Source organism: Bubalus kerabau, chromosome 4, assembly GCF_029407905.1.
Source record: "Bubalus kerabau isolate K-KA32 ecotype Philippines breed swamp buffalo chromosome 4, PCC_UOA_SB_1v2, whole genome shotgun sequence".
NCBI classification, from domain to species: Eukaryota; Metazoa; Chordata; class Mammalia; order Artiodactyla; family Bovidae; genus Bubalus; species Bubalus kerabau.
Genome location: NC_073627.1, coordinates 8,507,630 through 8,525,356, shown reverse-complemented (window position 1 = coordinate 8,525,356; position 17,727 = coordinate 8,507,630). Strand labels below are relative to the sequence as shown.

At 58.2% G+C, this 17,727-nt stretch overlaps 1 protein-coding gene across 1 annotated transcript in view; it reads right to left on the bottom strand.

The window, feature by feature from the left end:
* Positions 1 to 509: 509 nt before the first annotated feature.
* UNK (unk zinc finger) overlaps positions 510 to 17,727 on the bottom strand; it is a 32,245-nt gene continuing 15,027 nt past the window's right edge. Inside the window, exons 2-16 of the mRNA XM_055575162.1 lie at positions 14,694 to 14,903; positions 13,355 to 13,531; positions 13,094 to 13,224; positions 12,281 to 12,416; positions 11,633 to 11,750; positions 11,180 to 11,264; positions 9,832 to 9,974; positions 9,264 to 9,464; positions 8,629 to 8,694; positions 8,002 to 8,176; positions 7,098 to 7,199; positions 6,762 to 6,950; positions 3,602 to 3,783; positions 2,735 to 2,992; positions 510 to 1,962 (exon numbers count right to left, since the gene is read on the bottom strand). Coding sequence (XP_055431137.1) covers positions 1,807 to 1,962; positions 2,735 to 2,992; positions 3,602 to 3,783; positions 6,762 to 6,950; positions 7,098 to 7,199; positions 8,002 to 8,176; positions 8,629 to 8,694; positions 9,264 to 9,464; positions 9,832 to 9,974; positions 11,180 to 11,264; positions 11,633 to 11,750; positions 12,281 to 12,416; positions 13,094 to 13,224; positions 13,355 to 13,531; positions 14,694 to 14,903 — 2,329 coding nt within the window. The 3' untranslated portion in view covers positions 510 to 1,806. The remainder of the gene's footprint in view (positions 1,963 to 2,734; positions 2,993 to 3,601; positions 3,784 to 6,761; positions 6,951 to 7,097; positions 7,200 to 8,001; positions 8,177 to 8,628; positions 8,695 to 9,263; positions 9,465 to 9,831; positions 9,975 to 11,179; positions 11,265 to 11,632; positions 11,751 to 12,280; positions 12,417 to 13,093; positions 13,225 to 13,354; positions 13,532 to 14,693; positions 14,904 to 17,727) is intronic.

The window sequence follows — 17,727 nt, the reverse complement described above, 5'->3', positions numbered from 1 at the left end:
GAGTGGTCCACAGGCTGGGAGTCAGAGCCTGGGGCTCACTGTCATTCCCTTGACCGTGGTTGAGTCACTTAACCTCTCGGGAGTCTGCACAAGGGTGATCAGATAAGGTCATCTCCAAGGATCCGGGCAGCTCTGTTCCCCTGAGGCAGGTGGGGGGAGGTGGCCCGAAGGCTCCCTTGAGGGGCAGGCCCACCCTTCTTTTGATGCTTTTATGAGCAGGCACTGTCTGTTCCTGAGAAACGCCTCGGGGCCTTGTCTTTTGGAAAACAGTTAGGTACAGCGGTTGCCACTGACGACAGAGCTCTGAAGAGTCCTCTGGCCTGGGCGGTCTCCCAGTCCAGGATTAAAGGCCCCAGCAGGCCTGCGGCAGAGAACACACTGTCTAGGAGCCTGGAGCAGCCCTTGGGCCTGGGTGGGACAGCCAGGCTGGGCGCCAGTCCAGCGCATAGTAGGGAGGCCCTCACTTAGGGCCCCGCTCTCCCGCACCCCCATGTAAACAAGCTGCCATCGCAAGTTCATATTTTATTTCCAATATGTTTGGAGCTTTGATTTTTGCATTTTTGTAAAAAAGTTTTCACTTGATTCATTGAAAGCCCTTTCGTGCTAAGCCCAAGGTGGGGCCTGGGCCAGGCCAGACCCTCGGCGGCCCTCTCACTCCCACCCCAGACCCCCCGTGCAGGGAGCGGGGTGGCCTCCCTCTGCCCACTCTGCCCTCCCACCCCTGCCGCATCTCTCTGTACAGAACAATGTTTAAAATGGAAGCTAAGACACAACATACATCGGACAAGCACACACACACATGCACACGGGCGCCTGCTCCCCACTGGGGCAGGACGTCAGCTGCACTCAAGAGAGCACCACGGAATGCATACGGAGCCCCGCCTGGCCAGGAGGGCAGGGCCGGGCCCCGCCTTGGTCCTCACGGTCCGCAGCTCCTCCCCACCCACTGCCCTGCTAGCTGCCAGGGGGAGGGCTGTGCAGGGGTGGGGGGCAGCCGAGGGCCGCAGGGGGGTGGAGAGGGCAGGGGGTGCCCCAGGGCCAGGGAGGCTGCTCCAGGAGCCCAGGGCTGGGGGAAGGGCTGGGGAAGATCCCGGCCTCAGGTACCTGAGGGGTAGAACGCCTGGGCTTTGCCCCTCAAGGAGTGTCAAGGGCCCAGGGTCAGGAGTGGGGCTGGCCCCACAGCTTTGGCCTGCCAGCCCAGACTAAATACACATTTGGTAAACCTAAGAGCTCGGCGGGCGTGGACCCCCTCTCAGCCTCACAGCTGGGAACCAGGGTTGCCCCTGAGTCCTCCACACTCTGGGGCTCGCCCAGGCCTGGGGAGGTGGGGTGAACAGGGCCTGCCCTGAAGGCTTGTCCCCTCCCCTCGGCCCCCTCGAGCTTCCCACCCTGACCTGCTCAGGCCCCAGGAAAAAGTTAAAAATAGTTAGTTCCTACATAAAAAAGAGACAGAAACAAATTCCCTGCCAGAAGGCTGGTGGGAGAAGAGGGGACTTTGTCTCTGCAGCAGGAAAGGTAGGGAGCGGGCAGGGGGAGAACTGCAAAATAGTTTTTTTCTTTTAAAAAGTGCTTGGTAAGTCTGTTTTAAAGTGTGTGTCTATATCTATGTACAGATATACACACACTGTTCACACGCTGGCCGCCCACGCATACCTGCATACGTACAGAAATGTATACATATACATAATCATATACATATACATACATACATACATACATACATACATATATATATATATATATATATATACTTTAAAAAGTCCTAGGTGAGAAGATCTGAGCCAGGCCGGGGCCGGGCCTGCAGGGTCACGACTGGAGGGAATGGGCCCGGCCCGGCTGGCAGACGGGGCACTCACTGCCCTCGGCACAGAGCTCACACAGCACGGCGTGTTGGCACGGCAGCACCGCTCGGTTCTGCTCCTGACACTTAAGGCATTTCACCGACTGCATGTGGAATACGGCCTGTGGAGGAAGGGACACTACAATCACTGGCCTGGGCCCGCGTGGGACGAGGAGCTCCCTCAACTCTCACTTCAGCCCCTTCGGGTGAGGAAACTGGGCACAGAGCTCTAGAGCCTGCTCACAGCCCCCAAGAGGGCAGGGTCAGAGGCCAGGCTCATCGCCTTGAGGCACCCGATCTCTGCCTTCAGCTGCCAGTGGGCCCAGTGGGGCCCGGTGGGGTGCGGGAAGGCCAGGGCTGCTCTGCAGCTCCTGCTGGGTCAGGCCTTTCCTCGCACCGAGGCTTCCTGCCTCTCGTCTTGTTAGATCTTGTAGTGACCCTAGGTCCCCTGTGAGGACTCTGGGGTCTGGAGAGGGTACCACTGGGCCTGGCTGCTGCAAGTCCAGTGAAGGGAAGAAAGCTCTTCCCTGCTAGGTCGTGCTCCCAGAACCCAGCAGGGCACTGAGGAATGCAGACAAGAGCCCCAGGGACCTAACATTCTGGAACGTCTGCTGGCGTGCAGAGCTCACAGAAAGGGAAGTGGTCAGGATGAAGCCTAGGGCGCAGGCGCACTATCACAGCTCAGCTCAGGCCTGCCCTCCAAAGAGCGGGGGTGGGCCCTGGTGCCCCCTATCTCCACTCTCCCCTCCCCAGTGCAGGTGTCCTGGGTCAGCTCAGCTGCGGCAGAGGCTCTCAGGAGGAGGGTAGCCAGCACCAAGAGGCAGGGACCCATCTGAGTCCCAGCACTGGCCAAGGCCACTGTGTAGCCTCACCCGTGCTCCCTGGGGTGCTGACCTTGTCCACTTGCTCCAGGTGAGCCCGCAGCCGCTTCTGGAGAGAGTGGAGGGTGGAGAGTGAGAGGGCCTCCAGGCCAGGGAAGGCGGGCAGGGCCTGTGGGTCAGGGCCCAAGTGCAGCCGCTCCAGCTCCTCCTGCAGCTTCTTCACCTGCACCTCCAGGGCATCCCGCTGCTCCCGGGCCAGCTCACACTCCGCACCCGCTGCGCTGGCCCGCTCCCCGGCCTCCTCTGCCTCCTTCTTCCAGGCATCACAAGCCTGTGGGCCCAACACGCAGCACCTTGTCACGATGGCCCGCTACCCTTCTCCCCTGCCCGAGAGTGCGTCTCTGGGGGCCAGTGGGGGCCACCATGGCCGCGGGGCCTGCTGGGAGCTGGGGCAGGTGTCTGGGAAGGGGGGCAGGGAGGCAGGGAGGAAGGCTGATGCTGCCTGCAGAAAAGAGAAGTTTCAGGACCTGCGAGAGACCCTCTGTGGGCAGGGCAGGAGGCCAAGCCCAGCGGAGCAGGGGAGCGCCAGGCAGAGCTGGCCAGCACCTCGAGGGACAACCAGGCTGTGGCCCATCTCAGAACCTAGAACCCTGGACCCGGAGCTCAGGAGCCAGGGCTTCTGGGGAGAGGCACGCGGTACTATGAGACCAGACCAAATGAACAGCTTGGAGAGGGGATTCCAGGCCTGTGATACCAAACACTCCATGGTCCCAACTGACAAGGCAAGTTTTTCCACGGGGGAGAGAATAAACAGCCGCATTTCTGCCCTGCTCTCCAGGACCCCTGGCTCCCCCAGCCCCTGCACCCACTCCATGTAAGGCAGGCTCCGGCTGAATGCCCCGGGCCCTGGGGAAGGCGGGTGGGCCTGGGAGCTCAGTACCTGCTTGGCCTGCTTCCAGGACTCCTCCCACTGCTTGATGGTGCCGTTGGCTTCGTCCAGCTCCTGCCGAAGCCGGGCCAGCTCGGCAGCCCCCGGCCCTGACAGGAAGGCAGGGGAAGTGCCCGGGGAGAAGCTTCCAGAGGCAAAGTGCTCCCAGATGCTGCTGTTCATCCCATTCAGACCTGCCCCAGGAAGGGGAGGGCCATCAGCACTCTGAAGGGCTTTGGGCCCGGGCCCTGTCAGCCCTGCCTGGGGGCTCCCGGGGGCTGTCTGTGCCAGGCTCCAGCAATGCCAGGCTGGGAACTTCACAGGGATGTGTAAGCCCCACATGTTACTTCTGTGTCTCAGCATCCCTGTCTGTAAAAAAGGGTTCCCCTCACTTGCCTCCCAAGGTGATTTGGGGGACTGGGGAGAGCAGCCAGAGAGCGTGGTGATTTGTGATCCCAACTTTACTTTCAGGCTAGAGGAAAGGAAGCCTTTTTGTGACGTGAGGGCCCAGGAGGAGATTCAGGAAAGCAAGACATGGGTCAGAGCCTCAGACGATGGCAGAGCTGGAGCAAGAAGAGCTCAGGGAGTCCTGGGCCCAGCCCCCTTGTTTTACAACGAGGAAACTGAGATAAAACATGTAGTAGGAATCACAGAACTGTAAGCGGGAGAGCCAGCACAGTCAGGACATCTGGCTGCAAAGGCCTGTGGTCTGCGATAGGCTAAGCCATGTGCTCACCCAGCGCCCTCACCTGCTCAGCCCTCACCTGGCCATTTGGTGGGTGTTTGCTTAAACAGACTGGTTCCAAATCGGGAGAGGAGTATGTCAGAGCTATATATTGTCACCCTGCTTGTTTAACTTCTATGCATAATACATCATGAGAAACGCTGGGCTGGATGAAGGACAAGCTGGAATCAAGATTGCCAGGAGAAATATCAATAACCTCAGATACCACCACCCTTATGGCAGAAAGTAAAGAACTAAAGAGCCTCTTGATGAAAGTGAAAGAGGAGAGTGAAAAAGTTGGCTTAAAACTCAACATTCAGAATACTAAGATCATGGCATCTGTCTGGTCCCATCACTTCATGGCAAATAGATGGGGAAACAGTGGAAACAGTGACAGACTTATTTTCTTGGCTCCAAAATAACTGCAGATGGTGATTGCAGCCATGAAATTAAAAGATGTGTGTTCCTTGGAAGAAAAGCTATGACCAACCTAGACAGCATATTAAAAGGCAGAGACATTACTTTGCCAACAAAGGTCCATCTAGTCAAAGCTATGGTTTTTCCAGTAGTCATGTGTGGATGTGAGAGTTAGACTATAAAGAAAGCTGAGCGCCGAAGAACTGATGCTTTTGAACTGTGTTGTTGTCAGAGAAGACTTGAGAGTCCCTTGGACTGCAAGGAGATCCAACTAGTCCATCCTAAAGGAAATCAGTCCTGAATATTCATTGGAAGGACTGATGATGAAGCTGAAACTCTAATACTCTGGCCACCAGATGCGAAGAACTGACTCATCTGAAAAGACCCTGATGCTGGGAAAGATTGAGGGCAAGAGGAGAAGGGGACAACAGAGGATGAGATGCTTGGATGTCATCACGGACTCGATGGCCATGAGTTTGAGTGAACTCCGGGAGTTGGAGACAGACAGGGAGGCCTGGCGTGCTGCGGTCCATGGGGTTGCAGAGTCACAACTGAGCGACTGAACTGACCTGGGCTGCTTACGCTGTGTGCCCCTGCTCTGTGACCCCTCAGGCACCCCGTCTTCTGAGGGAGACCTATCCCCACCTCTGGCCGCATTCTGCCCACATGTATCACTCTAATGACTTCTTTCTTGCTCCCTTTCCCACTAATCCAGCCAGGATTTTCCAGAACCAAACGGATTTAAGAAAGTCTGTCTTCCAAGCAACACAAGCATGGCCATGTAACCAGTGTCATTCCGTGTGGAGACGCAAGGCCCTCGGCCCGTCCTGGAGGCGAGGCAATCCACCGCACCTGTCCTCTCACTCGGGCGGTGTTTCCTCCAGGTTAGGTCCCCCCGTTATCCTCAGTCACAGAGCTGGCTCTTTGCCTCCCCATGAGTGAGGGTCTCTAAGTATGCTCTTGTGGCTTGGCGCCTGTGCCTCCCCCAGCAGACCACGGCACCACGCCAGCAGGGACGCCTGACTCCACACTGTATCCATATACTTGCTCAGTTAACTATGCGGGGAAGGAATGAATGAATGCGTGGCCAGTACGGAGGGCTACAGTCAAGATGCCTCCAGAATGTATGAGGCAAGTCAGACAGACATAGCTGTAAGCCTCCAAAGCTGACAGCTCAGCGTCATTCCTAAGTGTCTCCAAAGAGATCAGGGCAGAACCCACACCTGGTCAGAAAGTCAAAGCACACCTCAGAGGCTCAGGCTCAGTGTGACCAGGACAGCCAGAACCCTCGGGGGCCCCAGGGGGCAGGGGAGGGGGGCTGCTTCTGGTCTCTGGGAACAGCTGCTGGAGGGGGAGTCAGAGCAGTGGCTGCTGGTGACCGAGAGGCAGCGGGCTGGATGTCGCCGGTTTGCATCTGTTCCCGCAGTGAACGCTCACCGGGCCCCGCTCACACACGCAGGTCCCCTCCTCGCCTTTCTAGCCCCTCTGCTCTGACCTGCCTTCCAGAGCCCCAGTCCTCACAGTTCCAATGGTGGGTTTGGCAAACAGCCTTTGGGGTTAGAGCTGCGCCTCCCTGGCGCTTCTGCCGGCCAGGAAGGCCACCCTGTGCTGGGGGTGAGCCTGTTCGACCTCTCCCTTGGCCTCTGGGAGCTCTGGGTGACGGGCAGAGCAACCACACTGGCACAAAGAACAGATGGAGGCCCTAGCAACTCTGAGGCCATGCTTCTCACTGTGTACTGGTCTGGCACCTGGCACTTCACTCACATCATTTAAGCCTCAGCACCAGCTTACGAGGTGGTACTGCCATTATACCCACATGACAGAGGAAATTAAGGCAGAGAGGTTAAGTCACTTGTCCAGGTTCACACAGCTCAGAGCACTGTGGATGAGGGGCCTGACTCACCTCTGAGCCCAGATCCCCGGCTCTCACCTCCACTCTGTACTGCCTCCAGCCAGGACAGAACACCCAAAGGCACTTTCCAAAAGCCCAGACTCCCGCCCCAGGCCTTAGGGAGCCATACTGGCTCTTACCCAAAGATCCATGGGATGCTGAGGTCCCCAAAAACGTGTTCTCTGACTGGCTCAGGTGGCCCTGTGGCTGCTGCAGGAAATGCGAGGACAGGCTGACGGGAGGGGACGGGGACGCGGAGTGGAAGGAAGCAGAGCTGCCCAAGGAGCCGGGGATATTCACAGGCGCGGAGCTCTGCAGTAGACTGCCGCCTGCAACAGAGGCCAGGAACGGGGCTGAGTGAGGGCTGGGTGGGCCATGCGGGGCCACACCGGGCAATGGACTGCCCGCTGGCCCGCCCCCGGGCCAGGCTGGACCCTCGGAGCCCGCCCCTACCCCTGCCCCCCACCGCCCAGTACCCATGGTGATGCTGCCTGGGTGGGACACCGTGCTGTTGTCGAAGGTCTTCTCTAGGGCAGCCACCCCAAACTCGTTCAGGTCGAGGTCATCCAGCGCGGACTCTGGAGGCAGAGTGAGCGGCGTATGAGCCGGCCAGCCTACCAAGGGGCCACATGGTCCCCAGGTTCCAGGCCCCGCCGTCTGGACCCACCTGCCCTTAACTGCCTCTTCTCCTGCCCCTGCCTCATCTCAAGGCTCCATAGTGCATGGGCTGCTCCTCCGCCCAGACCAAGCCCTGGCCAAGTCCAGCTCCAACGGCTCTCTGTTCTGAAGCCGTCTTTGCTGGCCCCAGGGGGGGAAACGAGTCCCTGCTGGCAGGCCTCCTCCCGAGCTCCCCGAGCGCGGGCAGGTCTCTGGACCCTCGGTGGCTAGTGCCTAGCAGTTGCCCGGCACCTGTCCACTGGGCTCTGCGGAGCCGGACGGGGAGCTCAGGAAGGGCCTGTCTCATCTGTCACCCCGGTGCCTGTGAGGACCGGGCACCAAGCCTCACCCGCACGTGCCTGCTGAGGAGAGGGCAGGGGCATCTAATGACCAGGTGCTCTGAGGACAGCTGGCAGGCTGTTCCCAAGGACACCTGGTTGGGGCTGACTGATACCCCCAGTGTCTCTGACTGAGACAGCACACCCCCACGGGGAGAGGCCCCTCTTCCAACATGTATAGAAGAGCACACGGCAGGGCTCACGTACTCAAAATCCATCTCGGCCCTGCGCCATGGACGCACGTTCCATCCAGGTCAAAGGACTCGCAGCACCCACCTTCTGATCTCCCAAGACCGATGTCTGAAGTGACCAGCCTCACTCCAGAGACCCAGTATCCCTGACTACAGACCTGCTCCTAGACTAGCAACAGAAGTGGCCCAATTACCTATGACCGACTCTACCGTGTCGCTGGTGGGGTAGAAGGGCAGAGCATTTGCATTCATGCCAGGGACGCTGCTGGTGCCAGCGGGGCTAGGGGGAGTGGCTGCTAGGCTGGAGGTGATGCTGGAAGAGATGCTTGAGGTGAGGGGGCTGCCCACGGGGAGGATGCCCAGCATGTCCTGCAACGAGAGTGAAGAGAAGATGGAGTTGGACACCCACGGAGGCCGTGGCCAGGAACTGGCGGCAGGGGCTGGCTGGGCAGATGGGAAGGGTGCGTCCCAGCTCTTGGCTTGTTCCCTCAACACCCTCCTGGGGGGCTGGAGAGGGAGACGTGTGGCCTGGAGACTGCAGGCCCCTTCGCCCCTAAAACCCTGAAGTAGGGAAGGGGGAAGCGAGTTTAGTGCCCGGCTTGTTCAATGAGTTTTTTGACTAATGAGTGAGTCCAGGTGGTGAGGGGCTCCAGGGCCTGACCCCCCCACGCCCTCTGGATTTGGGGCCCCACCTTGATCTTGCTCTCAGTCTGTAGAGAAAGTGGTGCCCAGAGCTCCCTGAAGAAGCCTCCTGGCGTTCTGGGCCTGTCCTGTCTGCAGCAGGAGCCAGAAGGGGGAGGCAGGGGCTGAGGGCTCTATACCTGTTTGGGCTGAAGCAGAGGCTGCTCTTGACTCCTGGGCTCTAGTGAGTGGGGTTTTAACTTGGCCTGAGAGAAAAGTCAGGGAGCAGGAGATGAATGTGGTGCTAGGAGACCTCCTGAGCCCAAGAGTCCTCCCAAGCATCAGCTTGTGGAGGCTGCAGGGACCAGGGGCAAGGAGGCATGAGGCGCTGTTGTGTGGTCCCCCCTCACTCACACGCACTCTCCGTCCCTCCCCTGGGGACCAGGGGCGCTGCTCCTCTCCTCCCTGGTGACTCCAATCATAGAGAAGCCCAGTTCCGGACCCCGCTTGTCCTGTTCCCCAAGGCCCTACTGCTCCATCAAGGCGGCACGAGGCAGAGCAGAGACTGGATGCAGGGTCAGAAGACCGTGGTGGGAACCCCTAGCCCTCAGCTGACGGCTCTGATGCTGGGTGAGGTGCTTGCCTCTAAGCTGCCTGTCTTCATCTGGAAGATGGGATGGCCTCACCCACTCTCTCAGTCTTCGAGAGGCTGGGATCAGGGACTTTCTAATTCTGGGTCACGTTCCCCGTAGCTGGGCCAGGACAACCCTCCAGGGCTTCTCCAGCCACAGGCAGAATGTGGCTAACCTCACTGGGCTGCCCCTACATCCCTTACCTGGCATTTCAAATTTTTCAGGTACTCAGCTCCCACCTGGTCTTCCCTCTCGAAGCCAGGAGCCTTCTTATAGCTGCCAGGGGCAAGGCCAGACTCCCCAGGAAAGACAATGCCTTCCAGATTGGAGGGCTTCCGGATAGAGCCCGGTGGGGAGCCACAGAGGTTAGATGGGCTGCCGAGGCTGCTGTTTCTACAGAGGAGCTGCAGCGAAGGAAGAGAGTGGGCCGGTAAGCAGGATGCAGGTGGGGGCATGGCCACCCTCCATCCCCTTGTTGGAGGGAGGGTCTCCAGCAAGAAGCTCAGTTCCATTTCCATTTGCCAGGGAGAGCAACCAGCACCCGGGAACTCAGAACCTCATGAGGCTCTCTGTCCCTTCTACAGCTCTACCCAGGCTGATCGTAGGCTCTGGGGACACCACCCTAGCCACGATCAACTTGTGACAGAAGCTGGAGCAGAAAGGGCAGAACCCCTGGGCAGAGGCCATCTCCCCAAGCACAGGGCAAGAGAGGCAGATGCTGGCTCTGGGCAGGAATGGTGCCCCCACCCTCACCCCCAGACAGGCACGTACAGCGCTGAGGTCAGGGGCGTGCGGGCTGGAGGGGCTCACGGGCACCGAGTCTCCTGCAGCAGACGGCATGTACAAGACGGGGCCTGGCTGGGTGGGGCTGGACACAGCTGAGGAAGGCTGCAGGTCGTCACTAAGGGGGGGCTCTGCAAGAGATGGGGCAGGGTGTCAGCAGGCCCCTGAGCCAGCTCCGGCCCTCCAGAACTGCATCCGGATCCCTTTAAAGGAGACCACACAGCCTGTGTGTGTGAACGAGATTTGGCCCTCCAAAACCGCATCTGGGTCCCTTTAAAGGAGACCACACAGCCCTGTGTGTGAAGGGAAGGCGCCTCCTTGTTTCTCTCATCACACACCGCACTGTGCATTTACTACGCACCAGGCAATTTGCATGAATCGTGAATCTTCATAATGACTAGAAAATAGGAGTAATATCCTGGTCTCTATTTTACAGATAAGGAAACAGACTCAGAGCGGTTAGGTAAATCTCTCAAGGTGGCTGAGCTGGGAAACAGAAGAACTGGGATTTGAACCCCAATCCGCAGGACTCCAAAGCTTGGGCCATTCATCAGTTCTCCATGCTGCCTTAGCCAGGCCCACCTCTGAGCCAAGTGTATGCTTCCCCCTCAGCTTGGCCTGCAATTTCTTCTTCACTCTAATCCCTGAGACAAGGCCTAAGGCTAGGGAGGGCTTAAGAACAAACAGCAGTGGTCTGGGGTGGACAGGGGCAGTAACTCAAGCCTGTCTGAGACGGGCAGGGCGGTGTGGAGCTGCGCTGAGCAGTATGGCAGCCCAGAACCACAGGCTGCAGCTGAGACCAGAACGTGGCTGGTCTGGACTGGACTGTGCTGCAGCTATTCAAGTACACACCGGCTTTCAAAGACTTCGTTTGGAAAAAAAACACCTTGATTTTATATTGATTATATTTTAAATTATTTTATGTTGGGTTAAATAAAAGTATACTAAAAACTAATTTAACACTACTTCTTTTTTTTAGGTGAGGTTACTTGAAGCCTGCGATGACTCAGGGGGGCTGCACTAGGTTGCGCTTGGACAGCTCTGCTCTCAGCAGGGCAGAGCGTCGTGTTCCACCAGTGGTGTCCGCCACGGGAGAGGCACAGTGGCCGGGGCTCTGCCTGGGACTCTGAGCACGCCACCAGGGGCACAGTCCCTGCTGTTTCACCACCCTGGAAGCTCTGGGTTTCGAGCCAGCTCCAGAGAGGTGGGGTGGGGCGGCGGGGGAATGGAACTCCCAGTGTGGGCAGGGCCCAGTGCTGGCTGACAGACTGAGCTTCAGAGAAGGGGAGTGGGGCGGGGGAGTGGGCCCTGCCCCAGGGCAGTGGGAGGAGCGTACGTTCTACGTGGGCGAAGGCGCAGAAGGGTCCTCGGGGACAGCTGCCCGACTGCTGCATGTCGTTGCACTTGGTGGATTTATAGATCTGGAGGGCAGAGCAGAAGAGAGGCAGGTCAGGCCTGGGCAGAGAGGGACGGCAGCTGGGGTGCCTTCAGCAGGGCTGGGTTAGCTTAGAAGTCTCTTCTTTCTCCTCCCTACTCGAGGCCACTTCCCTAAGTCTCTCCCTACCAATTCCTTGCTCAAGACAGTAAGCAGACACGGCCACCCCCATGCCGGGGACCACCTCCTTTCTTGGGTTACACGCCCAACCAGCCCTGACCCAGCTCTCACAGAGGGATCTTCCCCACTCATCATCTTGGTCAGGGCTATGACTTTTCAGCGTGCCTCTGGGCATTAAGGGAGCCACGTTCACAGGACACCCGCCCCTCAAAGGATCCCGGCTCCAAGGCCCACCTCGGGGTGGAACTGCTGCTCCGTGCGCGTGTGGCAATACTGGCAAGAATCTCCGTTCTCACACTTGCCAGGGTCTCCCCACTCGTCCCCATGCTTTACATTTGGACACGGAGACGACCTGGTTCAATAACAGGGTGGGTCAGAAGGATGCAGACTGGACCTGGGGGATGCTAACGAGATCGCAGCTCAGGGCCCCTCTCAGGTCTCTCAGCTTTGCAAAGCCAGGCTCAGAAACAGGAAAGATCACTGTAGAGTGAACGCCTTACTCGGGCCAGAAGCCAGGCTTTGCTTCGCTGCCCAGCCTGGCTACATCACCAGAAGGACACTGTTTTCTTCCTTTCAGCCAAGTCCTCCCCTCCCCACAGCACTGTTCCGCAAAAGGAGAGCCAGGCTACAGCCACATCCTGGCTTCGCCCTAAAGACACCCTTCTGGGTCAGAACTAGAGGGATTTCTAGTGAAAAGATCCTCATTTCACGGCAAAGTATCGTTCAGCTCTCCTAACCATTCCCCTCCCCTGTAGTGGGGTCCTGTGACCCCCGGGGCTGGCCTCCCTGCCCCCCACCCCGGGAGCACAGTGGAAGCAGTCTTGGCCCTGATCTGTCGCCTGCCACCCTCCTCCCACGGCTGGCCTGCTGGGGCCAAAGCACCTGTATTTGTGTTTCCGGGGGCTCCGCCGCCGGTCCTTGCTGTTGTGGTAGTAGGGGCAGGCGTAACCCTGACGGCACAGCCGCGGGGGCTTCTTACATGGCTCTGTCTTATAGTTCCCCAGCACGTAAGCGGTCTCTGCATGGGGGGCAGACGCAGGGGTCAGGTGGGCACGGTGGGGGCAGGGAAAGGAGAAGCTACTGGGAAGGGTCCAGGAGCCAAGATTTTGGCCACAGGAATGAGCAAGGTCCCCTCCTTGTGGGCCAACACCAAGTGTGCAACCCAGGAGAGAGGTAAAGAGGACACCACCATCCCTCACTAAAGACACTCACAGGTCAGAGAATAAAACAGGGAGTTCTCGGGAGGGCTGAGAATACACCAACTCGTGTACATGCTCAGCCAACGTATGTGTGAAAGCCCCTGAAGGTAGTTAGGGAGCACCAGGCTCCTCTGTCCATGGAATTCTCCAGGCAACAATACTGGGGTGGGTTGCCATTCCCTTCTCCAGGGGATCTCCCTGACCCAGGATCTCCCTGAGCCGGGTCTCCTGCATTGTAGGCAGATTCTTTACCGTCTGAACCACCAGGGAAACCCCTAACACTTTGGGATGACAGGACCAGGGTCAGGGGTGCCCCTGCAGGACTGGGCTGTAGGTGGCTGGTGTGAGGTGGGGTGAGGGGGCACAGGCCTCCCAGGAGAGGTGGTGGTTTGGGGTGGAGAAGGCCATGGTGGATGCTCAGGGAGGCTATGGGGAGGACAGGGGAGAGGACAGGCAGCTGGTGGCAGGGGCGTGGCCACCGTGTGGCCACCCTTACCTTGCCACCGCGGCTCCTCACTGAGGATTTTTTCTATCATGGCGTGGCTCGCGGCCCCAGCCGACTGGCCTTCCATGCTGCCCTCTACTGTGGTCTGGCCATTCTGCAAGGCCTCCATTGCCTGGAGCTCCCTGCAGGGAGAGTAGTGGAGGAGACACAGAGCAGGGAGGGAGCATGAGGAGGAAAGCAGCAGAGTGCCAGCCCTGCACTCCACCTGCGGTCCTGCCCAGGGCCCTCAGCCTGGCATGGCCTTCAGCCCACCTGATGTCGTAGACAGGGGAGCGGAGGTCATGGGGCCCGTGAGCAAAAGCACAGTGCAGGCCGTTTTTCGTGCAGTTGCCCTTTGCGTCGGTCTCATGGATGCAGATCCCGGTCTTGTAGTAGCGGAGGTGGTAGCGGCGCTCCGTGTCCCCCGTGGTCCTGTGCAGGAACGGGCACCTGCAACGCAGTGGGGCTGCGTGTCACTCTGCCTCCCCCGCCACAGCGGGCTCCCAGCCCTGCCCTTTCCTTGCCCATGGAAGGCTTGTCATGACCCGGAGGAGGCGCTGATGTGGGTCGAGCAGGCAAGCAAGCGACAAGTCCTGCTGTGGAACAGAGCCACCCTCCCACTGCTAGTAGGGCTGCAGCCCCAAGTGGCTCCTGATAAAGCCTGGCGTTCCACGTCAACTTCTCAAAGGCTACTCAGTCGGGGCCCTGGGCCGTCCTGAAAAGAAGCTTCCCAGGGGGCACTCTTGGGAGAACACATGCTGCCCAGGTCAGGGGTCTTCAGAGAAGCAAACCGCCTTGAGTTCTGGGTGCTGCATTAGGCTGGGGGTGGGATAAGCAAGCCTCTGACCCCTGAGAGAATGCGGAGGGCTGGTGCGAGACGGCCAGTGAGGCGCACCCACAAACCCCCAGGATGGCCCCCATCGCCACCTCTGCACGAGGGAAGCACACATCAGGCAGGGTCACAACACGCGCCCTGAGACCTTCCCAGGTTTGCCACCTCCTTATGCTTGTCGTTTGTTATGCCGTCTCTTCACAGAGCTCTGTGGCAAAATATTTTGTTGTTCTTTTAGTTGCTCAATCATGTCTGACTCTTTGCAACCCCATGGACTGCAGCCAGGCTCCTCTGTCCATGGGATTTCCCAGGCAAGAATACTGGAGTGGGTAGCCACTTCCTTCTCCAGCGGATCTTCCTGAGCCAGGGATCGAACCCGCATCTCCTGGATTGCAGGCAGATTCTTTACCACTGAGCCACTGGAGGAAGCCCTGGCAAAATATTCAGAGTCAGCAAAAAGGGGAACTGGAGAGGGTCTGTGTAAATGGGCTGTGGTGGGAACTGCGCAGGCTGAGGATAGGGTCCTGTGAGCTGCAGGGGACCAGGACAGGAGGCCCAGGAAGCCACCTTGGCTCAGGTGTGGCCTTCAGGCTTAGGAGAAGAAAGGCCTGCGCAGGGCCTCCCAAAAGTGGGGAAAGGAAAAGGGGTTTCCCCTGGGGGACGGCAGGCTCCGAGCCCAGGTCCAGGTCACAGGAAGGTGGGCCAGGCTGCAGCAGTCCCCCGAAAGCAGCCTCTGGCCCAGGAGACGGGCTCCTCGGACGGTGGGCAGCCGGCACTCACTCGTCGCCCTCCGGGCAGAGGCCCGTGGCCTCGTCGTACTTGGTGCAGTAGACGTCAGGGCTGTAGTTGAAGGTGCCGTCCCGACGGCGGATGGACCGGCGGCGACGCTGGTTCACAAAATGCCAGTGGAAGCAGGTGTAGGGCCGGTGCTGAGTGCATTTGTGCTGCACAAAGAGCGGGCACTGCTCAGTGCGGAACTCCTTCAGGTACCTGCAAAGGGAGCCCCCGGTGAGCAGGCCAGGAGCGCAGTCACGGCCCTTGCTTCCCAGCAACACGTGGGCCATCCAGTCCCCCAAGGGCCCTACTCTGCGGGGCCAGTTCCACTGAGACACCAGAGAAGTCCAGGCTGAAGGCAGGACCTTAGCGTGAGGATCCTTCCTGACACTCAGGTCCCTTGCCAGCCTGCAAGGCAGAACCACAGATGCCCTCCCCAGTCAGCTGCCTCCCATGGTGACCAGGGGAGGGCTTCCTCAGTGGCCGAGTACACCCGAGGTTTCCTAGGCCAAACCACTGATCGCAGGGGAAAGGCTGCAAACAGGAGCTTAGGGCCCTCTCTGCAGTGTCCTGCGGGGTCTCTGCTGCCTAGATCTGCCTGCCACGCCAGGAGGCCTCGCTCATTCCAGGAGCAGGGATGGGTGCCAGGCTGAGCGCCAGGAAGGCTGCTGCTTTGGGGCTGAAAACCCAGGTCACCAGGTGTCCCTCCAGACCCCTGTCCCAGGTAGCCACTGTCCTCTCTGCCAAGCTCTTCCCAGAGACGTTTCCTAAAGCATCACCCAAACGTCTGTGAAGCTCATGTTAGAAGTATCTGAAGCCACTTCCTCTTGGCCACGCCTCAGGAATGACCACCTGCAGGACTAAGGTATTCTATTTCCATCCTGACTCACCCCGGCTTGGGGGCTGTCCTTCTGGCTTCGTCCCTCTCTCTCCTTTATTCTGCATCTAATGACCAAGACAACTCCAAGCCCCACCCGCCATGACCAGCAGCGGAGGCCTGAACCCCTTACAGAACCACACCGTCCGTCTGTGTTCTGTTTACTTTGTGTCCTGGTGAAGTGTTTCTTTGATTCATCCCCGCCCCCTACCCCACACACACACTGGGGGACAGGCAGGCAGGCCAGTTCTTATTCAAGTCCTAACAACGCAGGTGACAAATGCCTTGATAGAGGGCGTTTGATGCCAGTGAGGATGGTTCTAGAAGGTACAAAAGGTTGTGAGCAGAAGGGAGCAGGGGGGCCAACTGACCTGGAGCCTCTGTCCAGACTACAAGCTCCACCTGGAACTGGGAGGCCTGGGACACAGGGAAGCAGGCCCAGCCCTTGTCTGGCTCATACCAGGGTGCTCAGGGCCCTGCCAGCCTGGGCATGTTGAAGGTGTGAGCACAGGGCCGAGACCTTCCAGACAGGTTTTCTTTGATGCTTATTAAAGTGCTGAAAAATCCCCCCAGACAAGGGGAATTGCCTGGTGGTCCAGTGGTTGGAACTCCGCACTTTCGGTGCCGAGGGCCTGGGTTCAATGCCTGGTTGGGGAACTGAGATCCTGCAAGCCACGTAACACGGCCAAAAAAAAAAAAAAGTCCTCCCAGCCCTGAAGTGTGGAGAAGTGTCCAGGCTTCTGCACTGGGCAGTGGGAAAGCTGGAAGTGGGTGCTCCCTAAAGATCAGAGAGAGGTGTTTAAGGGGCAGTAAAGCTTTCAAATAGTGTCCTATTCATCCCGCATCTGTTTGCTGAGCACCTACTAGGTACAGGTGCGGTAGTGAGCACTGAGGAACTGAGGTAGCAGGTCCTTACCCCCAGGAAGCCTGCATCACCACGGGAGACACACCAGTGACAGGTGCAATCAGTCAACTGTAGAAAAGGCTGTAAGGACGGCTTGCTGTGGGTTCCTCGGGAACCCACAAGGATCCTTGACCCAGGCTGGCACAGAGAAATGGGAAAGGGAAGCAGAGGTACTTGCAGGTGAAGAATGTAAGAAGGGTGTTTTAGGCAAGGGAAACAGTATGAGCTTAGAGACAGCTGTTGTTCAATTGCTCTGTCGTGTCTGACTCTTCGTGATCCCGTGACTGCAGCATGCCCGGCTTCCCTGTCCTTCACCATCTCCCGGAGTTTGCTCAAACTCATGTCCCTTGAGTCGGTGATGCCATCCAACCATCTCATCCTGTCGTCCCCTTCTCCTCCTGCCCTCAATCTTTCCCAGCATCAGGGTCTTTTCTAATGAGTTGGCTCTTCGCATCAGATGGCTAAAGGAGATTCAGCGTTAGCATCAATCCTTGCAATGAACATTCAGGGTTCATTTCCTTTAGCACTGACTGGTTTGATCTCCTTGCAGTCTAAGGGACTCTCAAGAGTCTTCTTCAACACCACAGTTCAAAAGCATCAGTTCTTCGGCACTCAGCCTTCTTAAAAACAGTATGTGGAGGTGAAGAGCTCCAAGTGCCTTTGTGGAATGTGAGTAGGGTAGAACTCTAAAAGGGAAGTGATGAGGAGGTAAGGTGTGAGAGGGGCCAAATTTTAGGGACAGCATCTCCAGGCTGCAGGTATATTCTGAGACACCGGGCTGAACCCTGCAAGGCTCCCTAGGGCCTCTCTCACCCTCTTTGGCACTGGAACTCAAGGTGTTTCTCCCCGTCTGATTATAGACAGAACTCTGCCCTGCGTGCTGTACATAGGACCAAACCCTGGCACTGAGCTGGGACACTAAGCCCTCAAACGGCTGGACTAACCTCTCCCGGGCAGCACATACTCTACCTGACTCCCGGCCCACAGAAGACTCATTCGGGAGGTAACAGGCAGGTAATGGGGGTGGAGGAAACTGAACCCAGGGCCAGAGAAGAGTGAGTAGTCAGGATTGGCAGATTAACTACAGAACATCCAGTTACACTGGAATTTGATAAATTAAATACTTCATGGGACATGCTTGTACTAAAAAATTTTCCATTATTTGAAATTTCAATCTATCAGGCACCCTGTATTTTTCTTTGCTAAATCTAGCGACCCTAAGAGTGGCACCTATCTGCTTAGTATCAGTGCCTCAGTAG